The sequence below is a fragment of the Pristiophorus japonicus genome, chromosome 15, assembly GCF_044704955.1.
Source record: "Pristiophorus japonicus isolate sPriJap1 chromosome 15, sPriJap1.hap1, whole genome shotgun sequence".
NCBI lineage: Eukaryota > Metazoa > Chordata > Chondrichthyes > Pristiophoridae > Pristiophorus > Pristiophorus japonicus.
The window spans coordinates 75,494,523-75,509,331 of record NC_091991.1 but is presented as its reverse complement, the minus strand read 5'-3'; the positions used below and the strand labels follow the sequence as shown (position 1 = coordinate 75,509,331).

Genomic DNA, 14,809 nt, shown 5'->3' with positions numbered 1-14,809 from the left:
GATTTTTTTTTCTATCTCTACAAATCGCCTTTTCCGCTTTGAATCTCCTCACATCGTTGAGCTGAATGTGTGGCTATATAACAAATAACAAATCTGGACCGAAACAGACTCTACTGGTTAGAAGTGCAACCAGTGCAAATCAATGGTCCAGAAATTCCTCTGGGGGTCTCCCCGCGGGCAATTGCCTCCCTGCTGGATATTTTTTATGAGTTTACCTGGTGGTTGAGGAGGCGCCCTGATTTCCGATGGGGAGGCCTTCTCCTCCCGCGCTGCGAAGCGCGCTCCCATGCAAAGGGTCCCGACGCAGAAGATGCAGTCATGTGTGACTGCTCAGCCAATCAGGTAAGTATTTCACAGGTTCCCATTAATAGCACGGAGACTCGCGTATCTACGAATTCTCAGTGTTATTAATGGGAACAAAAACAGTCACACAAAATAATAAAAAATAAAGAACAGACCACACTTATTTAAAATTAATTGAAATTAAAGTTATTATGTCTTATAAAAATAAAATAGTTCCCGATTTAAAAAAAAAAGTTTTTTTAATTATTGTTAAAAATAAACTTACTGTAGTGGGGAAGGTTTTTAAAGAATAAAATAACCAAAAACATTTTAAAATAAACACTTGCGCCTGTAAAAGTAGGCTATATGCCTGTTTTTTTCAGGCGCAAGATTTTTGAGGACATTTGCAGGGCAAGATATCCGTAAATATCGGAAATCTTGCCGTTGCAAGTGTCCTCGCTCCCGATATGCGTCAGATCTGTCAAGCTAGAAACTGGACAGATTGGAAAAGCCGGTTTTCAGCGCATGTGCAATGCGTGCTGAAAACTGGCTTTTCCGATGCCTTCCCAGGTCCGTAGAAACGTCATACAGACCTGGGACATCGGAATTCCATGCCAATCACAAATTACAGCAATAATCGTGCATAAGAAATCTATCAAACTCAATAACCTTGTGGTGTGTCCTTGGGAAGAGAGTAATAAGTGAAAGTGACAGGCCATGCTGCAATTAATGAAGGAAGAAGTCCTAATTTAAAATATCTTTAGGTTGCTGTCACATTTGATGTTGCCCTCGCTGGAGCAAGCAAGTGGGAGAAAGAGGGAAAAAAGGAGAGAGCATGAGCAGGGTGCTCCATCTGTTTTATTCCCTACTGGCAGGTTTTCAAATGGAAGCTATATTCAGACTGCAAGAGGATTCATAGGCGGTCCCTCGAATGAGGATGACTTGCTTCACCATGAGTTCACAGATGTTTCAATGAAGGACCCGATGTTCCAGCCCTGAACTCCAATTGAGGGGGTGGAAGATGTCTGTGCGTGGATTTTTTTTTAAACGTGATGACAGTTGAACACCAGCCACCACACGAGCTTGACAGAGGTCGACCTTTATCCAGTGGCAAAGGTTAATCAGGACAACTGGAGACCAGCTCTGTTGCACGGACCTAGTGCGCACACATATCGCAGTGTGGGCTGGCCCATGCTGCCCCAAAGCCCTTGGCTCTTCTGGGCCCTCATTCAACGCACCTCCGCCCCAACACCTCGACACTCCTCCGCCACAATCTCCCGCCGCACCTCCGCACCAAACATTCGTCACGATCATCCACCAAATCTCTGCCACGATCCTTCATCGCTCTTCTCGCCCCGATCACTTGTCGCAAGTCCGCCACGACCTTTCTGCTGATGCTACACATGCTTGGATACCCTAATCTGAGAAGCATTCCATCTCGATATCCAAGCTATCAATCAGATGCTGCACGATCCAGCTTACAGTTAACTTGGCTTTTTCCCTTTGCAGCCTCTTCACAACTTACTTTTCCACCTAGATTTGTATCATCAGCAAACGTGGATATATTTCACTCAGCAGAAAACTGCTGAAAGCAGGTGATTCTGGTCGGACACGGGTGTCCCGTTGAGACAGGCAGCTTAAGAATTGTGCACGGCAAAGAAAAATCAACTGAGGTAAATGTCATACCACATCATCATGAGGACACAAGCTGCTCAGTGAGGGCAATGCTGTGAGGGACTGTCGGTGACTGTTGTGGGAGGCAGAGTGGCAAGTGCTGTGGGAATGGGGGGCGTGGGGGGGGGGGGATGGGGAGACAGTGTGGGAAGTGCTGGGGTGTGGGGGGAGAAAGTGGGAAGTGCAGGGGGTGCAGGTGGAGACTGTTTTTTTTTTTAAAAACATTCATAGAAACATAGAAAATAGGTGCTGGAATAGGCCATTCGGCTCTTCGAGCCTGCACCGCCATTCAATGAGTTCATGGCTGAACATACAACTTCAGTACCCCATTCCTGCTTTCTCGCCATACCCCTTGATCCCCCTGGTAGTAAGGACTACATCTAACTCCTTTTTGAATATATTTAGTGAATTGGTCTCAACAACTTTCTGTGGTAGAGAATTCCACAGGTTCACCACTCTCTGGGTGAAGAAGTTTCTCCTCATCTCGGTCCTAAATGGCTTACCCCTTATCCTTAGACTGTGACCCCTGGTTCTGGACTTCCCCAACATTGGGAACATTCTTCCTGCATCTAACCTGTCTAAACCCGTCAGAATTTTAAATGTTTCTGTGAGATCCCCTCTCATTCTTCTGAACTCCAATGAATACAAGCCCAGTTGATCCAGTCTTTCTTGATAGGTCAGTCCCGCCATCCCGGGAATCAGCCTGGTGAACTTTCGCTGCACTCCCTCAATAGCAAGAATGTCCTTCCTCAAGTTAGGAGACCAAAACTGTACACAATACTCCAGGTGTGGCCTCACCAAGGCCCTGTACAACTGTAGTAACACCTCCCTGCCCCTGTACTCAAATCCCCTCGCTAAGAAGGCCAACATGCCATTTGCTTTCTTAACCGCCTGCTGCACCTGCATGCCAACCTTCAATGACTGATGTACCATGACATCCAGGTCTCATTGCACCTCCTCTTTTCCTAATCTGTCACCATTCAGATAATAGTCTGTCTCTCTGTTTTTACCACCAAAGTGGATAACCTCACATTTATCCACATTATACTTCATCTGCCATGCATTTGCCCACTCACCTAACCTATCCAAGTCACTCTGCAGCCTCATAGCATCCTCCTCGCAGCTCACACTGCCACCCAACTTAGTGTCATCCGCAAATTTGGAGATACTACATTTAATCCCCTCGTCTAAATCATTAATGTACAATGTAAACATCTGGGGCCCCAGCACAGAACCTTGCGGTACCCCACTAGTCACTGCCTGCCATTCTGAAAAGCAGCCATTTACTCCTTCTCTTTGCTTCCTGTCTGCCAACCAGTTCTCAATCCACATCAGCACACTACCCCCAATCCCATGTGCTTTAACTTTGCACATTAATCTCTTATGTGGGACCTTGTCAAAAGCCTTCTGAAAGTCCAAATACACCACATCAACTGGATCTCCCTTGTCCACTCTACTGGAAACATCCTCAAAAAATTCCAGAAGATTTGTCAAGCATGATTTCCCTTTCACAAATCCATGCTGACTTGGACCTATCATGTCACCTCTTTCCAAATGCGCTGCTATGACATCCTTAATAATTGATTCCATCATTTTACCCACTACCGATGTCAGGCTGACCGGTCTATAATTCCCTGTTTTCTCTCTCCCTCCTTTTTTAAAAAGTGGGGTTACATTGGCTACCCTCCACTCCATAGGAACTGATCCAGAGTCTATGGAATGTTGGAAAATGACTGTCAATGCATCCGCTATTTCCAAGGCCACCTCCTTAAGTACTCTGGGATGCAGCCCATCAGGCCCTGGGGATTTATCGGCCTTCAATCCCATCAATTTCCCCAACACAATTTCCCGACTAATAAGGATTTCCCTCAGTTCCTTCTTCTTACTAGACCCTCTGACCCCTTTTATATCCGGAAGGTTGTTTGTGTCCTCCTTAGTGAATACCGAACCAAAGTACTTGTTCAATTGGTCTGCCATTTCTTTGTTCCCCGTTATGACTCCCCCTGATTCTGACTGCAGGGGACCTAAGTTTGTCTTTACTAACCTTTTTCTCTTTACATATCTATCGAAACATTTGCAGTCCGTCTTAATGTTCCCTGCAAGCTTCCTCTCGTACCCTATTTTCCCTGCCCTAATCAAACCCTTTGTCCTCCTCTGCTGAGTTCTAAATTTCTCCCAGTCCCCGGGTTCGCTGCAGGGATGTGGACATCACTGGCCAGGCCAGCATCTATTGTCCATCCCTAATTGCCCATGAGAAGGCGGTGGTGAGCGGCCTTCTTGAACCACTGCAGTCCATGTGATGAAGGAACTCGCGCAGTGCTATTAGTGACGATGAAGGAATGGTGATATATTTCCAAGTCAGGATGGTGTGTGACTTGGAGGGGAACGTGGAGGTGGTGGTGTTCCCATGCGCCTGCTGCCCTTGTCCTTCTAGGTGGTAGAGGTCGTGGATTTGGGAGGTGCTGACGAAGAAGCCTTGGCGAGTTGCTGCAGTGCATCAGGAGCTGAAGCAAAGAAGTTGAGAGCGGTGGTGACTCCGACAGCCACTGGTAAGGCGTGTCCACCAGGTTCTCCGGGCAACAGGTCTGGTTCCAGCAAACTACAAATGTCTGCAACGACCTGGGGCGATAGCCTGAGCCTCCTGAAGCACTGCTGCTCACACATGTCCAGGAAGCTCACCCTCTGCCTGTATACCCTGTGTTGGGGGTATCGCCTCCGACGTGCTGCAGCCCTGTGGTGCCCCCCCCTCCCTCTCCTGTGGAGCATCAGGTCATCGAGGAGAAGGCTGCTAGTGGTGGGGCTCATCGGAATTGGATTGTGAGGACCAAGGTGAGATAGTATATGTGGCACCCATGCTGATGCAGTAGGGGGCAGATCAAGTGGAGATCAGAGGGCCAATCCCTCAACGTGGTGATGCTGAGTAACAATGTGGTGAGTGGCTTCCGAGGTTGCAGAAATGACCTGCAAACTGCTGAAACACAAATCTGTGGACAAGATGGAGTGAGCAAGAGCCTTTCCACGAGGCAAGTTATGAGGGGTAATGTTGCAGTATTATGTGCTTTTCCCAGCTCTCAACGGATGGTTACTGAGCTTCCGCCTCCCCTCCACAGGCGAAGTTCCTGAGCTGTGTGAATCCCGGGCTCCTGCAGTAAACGTCAAAAGCTGGTGTTAAAACCCTTCTGAAGGGGCTCTCAACAAGCAGTTAATGACCTGAATGAGGTTGCACGCTGTTGTCGATCGGGCCTGTGTCACACATTCAAAGCCGCCCAAATTAAATGCGTGAGGCAGCGGGATGACAGCGGCTTCCCGACATGCTCGCAATTTCCGAGGTTTTTGCTGCCGACCCACTGCTCGGCAACGGGAAAATGCCGGCCTATAGGACATTTCCCAACCAGGGAATGTGGGGAGGCAAGCTGTCTCCGAGCATCGGTCAGAGCCTTTCACGCCACAAGGAAGTGCTTCAAAGTGAACTGGGTTGCCCTGCCCTGCAATTTGTACCTTCCTCCTACCTGGTGGGAAACGGTCTTGTCTTTGCTCACAGCCTCACTCTTGCCTGAAATGTGACCTGTTTCAGCCAAACAGCCAACCGGCAGCATTCAGGAGTTAAAGTACCCTGGGCCTGAAAGCTGGGTATGTGAGTGCGTTTGTACATGCCCTGCCCCCGCCCATCTCTCACCCGCTGCACTTTAAAGTCCCCCCCTCCCTGGTTCCGCCAGATGGGCTGGGTTAAAATCCACCCACCCCAACCTCGAGGTCTTCTTGTACTCAGACATGAGAGAGTCCTATCCCCTGAGAAGCCGGATGATAAAAGGTTAAAATTCAACAACAACAGAATCAAGGGATATGGGGATACGGTGTGAAAGTAGAGTTGAGGTAGAAGAAAGGGGAGCAGGCTCGAGGGGGCGCACGGCCTACGCCTGCTCCTATTTCTTACGTTCTTATTCACAGTTGGGCACAACCTTACTGTCAGGAGGAAGCAGGCTTAGGAGTTTGACAGGAAAACAGGTGACTGAAGATGTGTACAGGCAGTAAAAATAACCAGAGGTTGTCCTAAAGCAATTATACCCTCTGGTGGAGTCAGTGTGTACAACATGGATGTTGCTGTGGAAAACACTGAGAAGATTGGATAAATATTAGCACTGCTGCTTCTTAAGTGGCCCCAGGTATGTTAACTATTCTAAATGTCAGAGTCAACCAAACTGACTATTTTTAATTGCAGAATTTTTCACACCATTATCAAGTAAATAACTGAGAAAGAAATTATAATTTCATCAGTGTTTATTTCACATTCCCGTAAATGGAATAGACACTACTGTAAAAAAATCATGTTCTGTGGTATTGTTGCTTAAATATTCAACAGGAATTACTGGCACAAAAGTGATTTGAGAGGACAATTCTATGGATAAACTAAATGAATAAGAAGGAATTATGAGCACACGATGCATAAAATCAGAAGAGTCATCGCCATGAATGTGATCTACAGTCTACTCCACCGAGTATAAACCTCAAGGGAAGTCCCAACAAATGATGTTTGTGAGCCTTTCCTTATTATGTGGTGTACTCGGAAATTCACCAGGGACAGCTCCTATTTGTGCAGCCTTTCCTTCAGAATGGCTTAATACTCAGAAAAATATTCCAAAATATTCTCCTGCACAGCAATGTTGCTTTGTTGATTTTGAACCGATCAACAATTGAAGCCCTGGTCAGTGCCGAGCTCGCTGATCGCAACCACTCAGCGGTTGGGCCATACAACTGGACTCCTAGCCCCTGGACTATTGAGGGGAAGGCACAGGTACATTGATGGCAGGTGAAGAGCATCAGGTTCTGTCGTGATGCCCCTACGATGGAATCTCCTGAAAACAGACCAGATTCACATGCAACCCATATAGAAGGTGCAATTTTAAATCAAACACTTCTGTTCTTGTGACTGTTACTCCTTAAATGATATATACTTGCAGGAAGTGCAATTTATAGTCTTCAACCAGCACAAAACTGCCCTCTTACTGGAAACAGATTTCACATGTTTCCAAAACTGTACAAACTGAAGCATACAGTGATAAAACACAGAGGTACACTTCTGAAGTATAGGCTCCTGAGGAGTATAGAATCGTGGAATTTTACACCACCAAACGAGGCCGTTTGGTCCATTGTTTCAGCTCTCTGAAAGAACTCTCCACTTTTGACGTAAGTATGGTTGGTGTGCAACGGCCACCACACGTTAAAAAAATCCACGCACAGGCATCTTCCACCCCTCAGGATGTAGTTCGGGACCTGGAATATTAGGTCCTTCGTTAAAACACCTGTGAACGCATCCTTTTTTGGCGTGGAAGCAAGTCATCCTCGTTTCGAGAGACTGCCGAAGATGATGATGATGATGAAAGTATGTATTCATAAATACTATATGTGACTGTAACTGTGATATCATCTTTAAGACATCATAAATCAAGCAGGGTTGCATCATCACCCCAACCCTCTTCGCAATCTTCCTCGCTGCCATGCTCCACCTCACAATTGACAAGCTCCCCGCTAAACTACAGAACCAGTGTGAAGCTGTTCAACCTTCGCCGTCTCCAGGCCAGGTCCAAGACCACCCCAACCTCCATCGTCAAGCTACAGTACGCGGATGACGTCTGCATCTGTGCACACAGGGAGGCTGAACTTCAGGACATTGTTGACGTATTTACTGAGGCATACGAAAACATAGGCCTTACGCTAAACATTGGTACGACAAAGGTCCTCCACCACCTCACCGCACAGCTCTGCCCCCCAGGCATCAAGATCCACGGCGCGGCCCTGGACAACGTGGGCCACTTCCCTTATCTTGGGAGCCTCCTATCAACAAGAGCAGGCATTGATGACGAGATCCAACACCACCTCCAGTGGGCCAGTGCAGCCTTCGGCTGCCTGAGGAAGAGTGTTTTTGAAGACCAGGCCCTCAAAACTATCACCAAGCTCATGGTCTACAGGGTCGTAGTAATACCCACCCTCCTGTATGGCTCAGAGACAGGACCATGTACAGTAGACACCTCAAGTTGCTGGAGAAATACCACCAACGATGTCTCCGCAAGATCCTACAAATCCCCTGGGAAGACAGACGCACCAACATTAGCGTCCTCATCCAGGCCAACATCCCCAGCATTGAAGCACTGACCACACTTGATCAGCTCCACTGGGCAGGCCACATAGTTCACATGCCAGACACGAGACTCTCAAAGCAAGTGCTCCACTCAGAACTCGTCCACGGCAAACGAGCCAAAGGTGGGCAGTGGAAACATTACAAGGACACCCTGAAAGTCTCCCTGATAAAGTGCGACATCCCCACTGACACCTGGGAGTCCCTGGCCAAAGACCGCCCTAAGTGGATGAAGTGCATCCGGGAGGGCACTGAGCTCCTAGAGTCTCGTCGCCGAGAGCACGCAGAAATCAAGCGCAGGCTGCGGAAGGAGCATGCGGCAAACTAGACTCCCCGCCCACCCTTTCCTTCAACCACTGTCTGTCCCACCTGTGACAGAGACTGTGGTTCTCGTATTGGACTGTTCAGCCACCTAAGAACTCATGCTAAGAGTGGAAGCAAATCTTGCTCAATTCCGAGGGACTGCCTATGATGATGATGGATATCTTCTTTACGACATCATAAACATACAGACTCAACATGGCTCCAATAATCAAGAACTTGTCAGGTGATCTTGTCACCTGATGCTTTTATTGTATTTACAGCAGCAGTTGCATTACCATAGTCCATTAGGTGGAGCAGTAGTCCACTGGCGCTATATTACAGTAACGTACTGAAAATTTGTTTGGGAAGAGAATATTTTTCACTTTGCTACAGTTAGAACTCATTCATCAGATTCCTTTTTTGAGAATGCAAACCCTTATTTTTAAAGTAACTCTTCCCGCCGCCCCCCACCATCCCTCTATTTTTTTCTGGTTTTGCAATTACCCACTGTAACTCAGTTTGAGAATGATCTGGGAACAGTCCCAAACCTCTATCAGTAGCTTTGCCTGCCTTTTGGTGAGCTATCTGGACCATGACTGACATTCGAAGCCGGGTGAGGATCCCGTCATGAACTACAACAGCACCTCCCCCACCCCCCACCACCACTGCACTCCATCACACCACATATTGGTGCTTCAGTCCTGTATCATATTCACCTGAAGTAATTCAGCTTGGCTCAGTTCTCATTTCTGGTTCCGTTATTCTATGACCTTATTGTTAACCAATGCTCACAATCCCGAGAATGTGGATCCACTAGCTGCTATTGTTAAGTGAAGAACTGATTTCACACACTTTTTATGTTATAACAGGGCTGGGGAAAGGGCAGGGAATAGAACAAAGTGGGGAGCTGTTTCAGAGAGCTGACACGCGGGCAATGGACCAAACAGCCTCCTTCGGTGTTGTAAAATTCTATGATTCACTGTGGTATCTGAAATTGTTCTTGAAGACATTGCTCAATAATTTACAAGTAGGGGCCAACTGAAGGGGTACTGAATATAACATTGAATGTACCTGTTCATGACTGACAGAAGGCAGTTGAGCCTTATTCCAAGAATCACCCTGATCAGCAGATACATAAACCGATCTGGGCTGGGTCTGAAAACAAAAAATAGTTATTTCATACTTTCTTCAAATTGTTTTTTTGTACACTTGTTTTCTTTTTTTTTTTAAATATACACATATAAACTTGTTAAACACAATCTATCCAAATTACAAAGCAAAATTAGACAATCATTTAAGGCAGGCTGTATGTCCTATATAACGCACAGAATCCCAGTTACTTTCTGTATGTACAGCTAATGTCAAATTAATTTCAAGTTTTGACCAGTGTTATTTTGATTGCTTCAGTTTTTGAGACAATTGCAAATACTTTAGAGACAGTGGAAGTGAATATATTACAGATCCACTCCCATTCAGGCTAGTTCAGGAGCTGTAATTTATGCAGAGGTCAGCTAAGGTATGTAAATACAGGATTATAAAGTATTATACTAAAGAGACATCTCAATCTAATGCAAAAGCACAAAACAGCAAGTTGCTTCACAGAGGAATATGGAAAACACGCGTCAAGTCCAAGGAGGAAAGATTAGAAGAGTTGACCAAAAGCTTAGTCAAAGGGGAGCATTAAGTTATACCTGTGCACCTGTATTAGAGCACTCTGCTTTGTACACACACATTGTATTGGGACATTACACAGAACAGGATAATTCATCCATTGCCGTTGAAAAGCAGGATGTTTTAGGCTGATTCCAATAAAACTGTCAACACTCAAATTGGGTTTAAATACTACCAGGTGTCCTAGAGCAGCCTGGAGTGACTTGCCTGCTGATATTCCTTCCGAGAACAGTGTGCACCTTCCCTATGAATACCCTGTGTAGATCAGGAACTTGCCACATGGTGCAACAAAGGAACACAGCCACATCCTACCGATCTGGTATGGTGCCAACATGCCACACCAGCATGGTACCCACAACATTCTGCTCCTTGAGGCTCGTCTTCCACCATCAGTACTGTTGTGTATCTATAAAGCATGCACTCCCATGTTTTGCCACCAGGGAGTGCATCCCCTGAAGTCCCAAGGGATCCCAGCATCCCTTGGGAGCACTGTATATAAGCCGGCCCCTAAGGCCTGTTCCTCACTCTGGAGTGTCTTAATAAAGACTGAGGTCACTGTTACTTTAACCTCCCTGTGTGCAATCTCATCTGTGTTAGGAACACAATAAGTACTGAATCTTCAGAGCAGAGCACAAAAAGATACATTCCTACTTCGTGCTGAACACTACCGCCTTTTGCACGTACGGACTTCATTGCATTTCCTGCGACTGATTCTAAATGGTGTGTAGCTTTACCGCATAAAGTAAATCTGTAGGGGTCACTCATCGAGGTACATGATGAAAAAATATATTGGGGTAGATTTTACAACTTGCACTCTCAGTGTGAAGCTTTGTGCACTGGAAGTGCATATTAGGAATCAGAGACAGAGGTCAGTGAGTCCCATTCAATTTTCCGTCCATACATCCTATATGGCCAGCTGACCTCTGGTGCCCGATATTACTGATTATTTCTCCCAGCATGCAAAGCTCAGGCCGGAAGCATAACTTTGTAAAATCCACCCAATTAAGTGCAGGTTGTTCACCCTATGCCAGATTTAGTGAGATTGCACCAAACATTTTGACCATTCTGGATAAGGGATTTTTTCCGGAAGAGGGGTGGCCACATTAAATTGGATGGTACAGGTACTGAGCAAGGGGATATCGGGGCTGGCTGGCTTGGGACTGGGAGTGCGGCAGAGAGATCGGGGGGGAGGGGGCGGCGATGATTCATGGGGTCAGGCCAGCGATTGTGGGAATCGGCAGTGAGGAAGGACTTCAATTTGTTCATGTCGGAGTTCTGCGCATGTGCCATCCGGTGGCCGGGAATGGTTCTGGACGAAGGGTGGTTCCGGATAATGGAGTTCTTGATAAGGGAGGTTCAACCTGTAAATACTTCGTTTTCTTTTACTACTTTTGTGATCTGCATTAGGGTCCAGCACAGATGATGCTCAGACAAAAAGAATGGAGGTGGGGTGGAGGGGCGGGAGAAGCATTGACACCTAAACATTTGGATATTAAGTTCCTAGGGCTGCAAGAAAATAAACCATTAATACATCTGTCAGAAGGATAGACTTTAATAGTGAAAGCTCTTAAGCACATTTCATCTCATCCTTCCAGAATACCATCCTTGCTGTGTTCCCATTACAGCACCTTGCTGCTTTTTAAGTTGCTTCAAAGATGCATACTACTACTATAAGGTATAGCACGTGTTGGAGAGTGATGGCCGTGAAGAGGGCAACTGGATTGGACATCACCAAGGTCCAAGTCACTGATTGGAGCGTGGGCTGGTACAGCAGGAGCGGCAAGGTTGGGGCGCACGAGCAGGGCGTGATCGTGGAGTGATGTAATCGGGACCCAGGAGAGGCATGACTTTGGGGCCCAGAAGAGCCGAGGGCCCAGGGGCAGTACGGGCCAGCCCACACTGTGATATGTGTGCGTACTCGGTCCGTGCAGCAAAGCTGGTCTCCAGTCGTTTTGGTTAATCCTTGCCACTGGACCAAGACCAAGCTCTGTCAAGCCCGTGTGGTGGCTGGTGTGCAACGGCCACCACACATTACAAAATTCTACACACAGGCATCTTCCACCCTTCAATATGCAGTTCGGGATCTGGAATATTAGACCCTTCATTGACACACCTGTGAACTCATCCCTTTTTGGCGTGGAAGCAAGTCACCCTCGATACGAGGGACCGCCTAGGATGATGATGCTTCTTAACTGAGTCCAGAGTCCTGGCCTTAACCACTCCCATCTTTCCTGGAAGCCTATTTCAGCACTGGAGTCAAGAAATAGTTCCTCAGACCCGCCCTGACCCTTCCCTCATAACCATGAACTTGTCCTTTCTTGCTTCTGGCATATCAGAAAGTGTAGTTCGAGTTTTGATTGTTCTATTCTGTTCAGCATCTCATATACCCCTATAAAGTGATCCCTGCCGAGCTGTCTCTTTTCAAGGCTGAAGAGCAGTTGTTTACCTTATTGTTCCAAACAGCTCATCCCTGTAACATTAGCAATCAGCCTGCATGCTCTCCTCTGCACCACTTCGAAGGGGCTTGGATGATCCCGATACAACATGACTACCAGAACAGCGTACAATCATCATCATAGGCAGCCCCTCGAAACGAGGATGACTTGCATCCACGCCAAAAGGGGATGAGTTCACAGATGTTGCAATGAAGGACCTAATATTCCAGGTCCTGAACTACATCGTGAAGGGTGGAAGATGCCTGTGCGTGGATTTTTTTAACGTGTGGTGGCCGTTGCACACCAGCCACCACACGGGCTTGACTGAGCTAGGTCTTGGTCCAGTGGTAAGGATTAACCAAGACGACTGGAAACCAGCTCTGCTGCATGAACCTAGTGCGCACACATATCGCAGTGTGGGCTGGCCTTTGCTGCCCCTGGGCCCTCGCCTCTTCTGGGACCCGAACTCACAGCTCTCCTGGGCCCCGATCACATCCCTTTACGAACTCTTGCCACTCCTTTGCCCCGACCTCACTGCTCCTGCTGTACCTGCCTGCACTGCAATCAGCAACCTGGATTGGGGAGACGTTAAATCCAGTCGCCCTCTTCGCAACCGTCGCCCTCCTGCAGCAGCATGCACTATTGCCTGCAGCGGGAGCAGCGTACAATACTCCAGTGGCAGCCTGACAAGAGAACCGATAGAGTTTCAGCGTATTCCTGCTGAATTTCAACTCTCCTGACTCGACTGCTTATCCTTACAAATAGTTATCCTACCAGGTTACTGATAACGGAGGCAAAGAGAAAACGACCAGCAAAACCAAACGAGTAAATCTTGGTGAGAAGCGTTGTAAACGTTTTTCCAAAATCTGTTGTCCTCTTCAGCTCCAGTAGCCCTTTGGCATTTGTATCATCTGCAAAAATAAATTTATTGAAGCATTTAGCCATGGAACAACCAAATGGTGTTTTTTTTAAATCTCACAAAATTTGTCCGGTATACTTAGTTCTGCTGCATATTATATATACACACTTTTAGTTAAATAGGTGGTAGTTCGAACACTTAAGATGACTCCATGGCCTTGGTCCCTGCCTAAGGACTTGGACGCGTACTGAACATAGAATACTCGTCACTTCAATGCTATGTCAGTGTTTTATTCTCACATGGAGACTTCAGATGAATCACATCACATTCCAGTCATGTTTTAGAGGCACCATATCTGTTTGTTTAGGCCTGAATGTCCTGATATATGATAATTATTATCATTTAACTCTCATACACATACCAACTATAAAATATGTAGGACAACGCAAGTGAAAGTTCCAAAACTGCTTCGAAAAATGGCAACTGGAATGTTTATCAATTTTTCTCCTCAACATAATTTTAACTATCCAAATCTTTTTTTGTGTGTGATCTTCACTGAAGTTAGTTTAATAACATTACTAGAATTCCTTGTTAGGGATCACAAACTACCTAACTGTAAAGGGGAAATTGTTCAAGATTTCCAAAATAAGGCTGCACTCAGATTTCATGCTTCATAACTAAAATAACTGATTTACATGGTCAAAGTAACCACCAATTACTTTATAATATACCCACCCGTGAGCTTGGCCCATATCCTCCACAGAAACCCCCTGATAAACTCTGTTGCCCCGGAGGTCATGTGAGATTACGGCCCTGTACTTCCCTCATTAAATATCTCTGGCAGATGGAAAACCATAAGTAAACAATCTCACATTTGCAGTTATAAAGTGGAATCTTCAGCATGTCAGCAATTCTATTTGCTATACTTGTCACACTCTCTATATGAGGCTATCTTTGAGAGCTCTAAACAAGTATGCTACAAGCATGGGGACTGGTTACAGGGGCAAAGCTCGATGAATCACAAGCAATCCACAATTGATCCGGAGTGAAGGGAAGTCTGTGACAGGATCAATGGGAAATAGTCCACTAGTCACGGTGCAACACTAAATTTGGAGTGTCCAGAATTAAAAAAAGAACATAGGAATATAAGAAATAGGATCAGGAGTAGTCCATTTGGTCCCTCGAGCCTGCTCCGCCATTCAATAAGAGCATGGCTGATCTGATCTTGGCCTCAACTGCACTTCCCTGCAGGCTTCCCATCACCCTTTATTCCTGAATCATTCAAAAATCTGTGTATCTCCACCTTAAATATATTCAATGACCCAGCCTCCGCTGCTCTCTGTGGTAGAGAATTCTAAAGATTCACGACTCTCAGGAGAAGAAATTCCTCCTCATCTCGATTTTAAATAGGCGACCCTTTATTCTGAAACAATGCCCCCTAGTTCTAGATTC

At 46.4% G+C, this 14,809-nt stretch overlaps 1 protein-coding gene across 1 annotated transcript in view; it reads right to left on the bottom strand.

Annotated features, from left to right (window-relative positions):
* The window catches only part of LOC139280859 (sortilin-like), a 200,037-nt gene that overhangs the window by 68,230 nt on the left and 116,998 nt on the right, over positions 1-14,809 (bottom strand). The window contains exons 8-9 of the mRNA XM_070900614.1: positions 13,273-13,409; positions 9,464-9,547 (exon numbers count right to left, since the gene is read on the bottom strand). Coding sequence (XP_070756715.1) covers positions 9,464-9,547; positions 13,273-13,409 — 221 coding nt within the window. The remainder of the gene's footprint in view (positions 1-9,463; positions 9,548-13,272; positions 13,410-14,809) is intronic.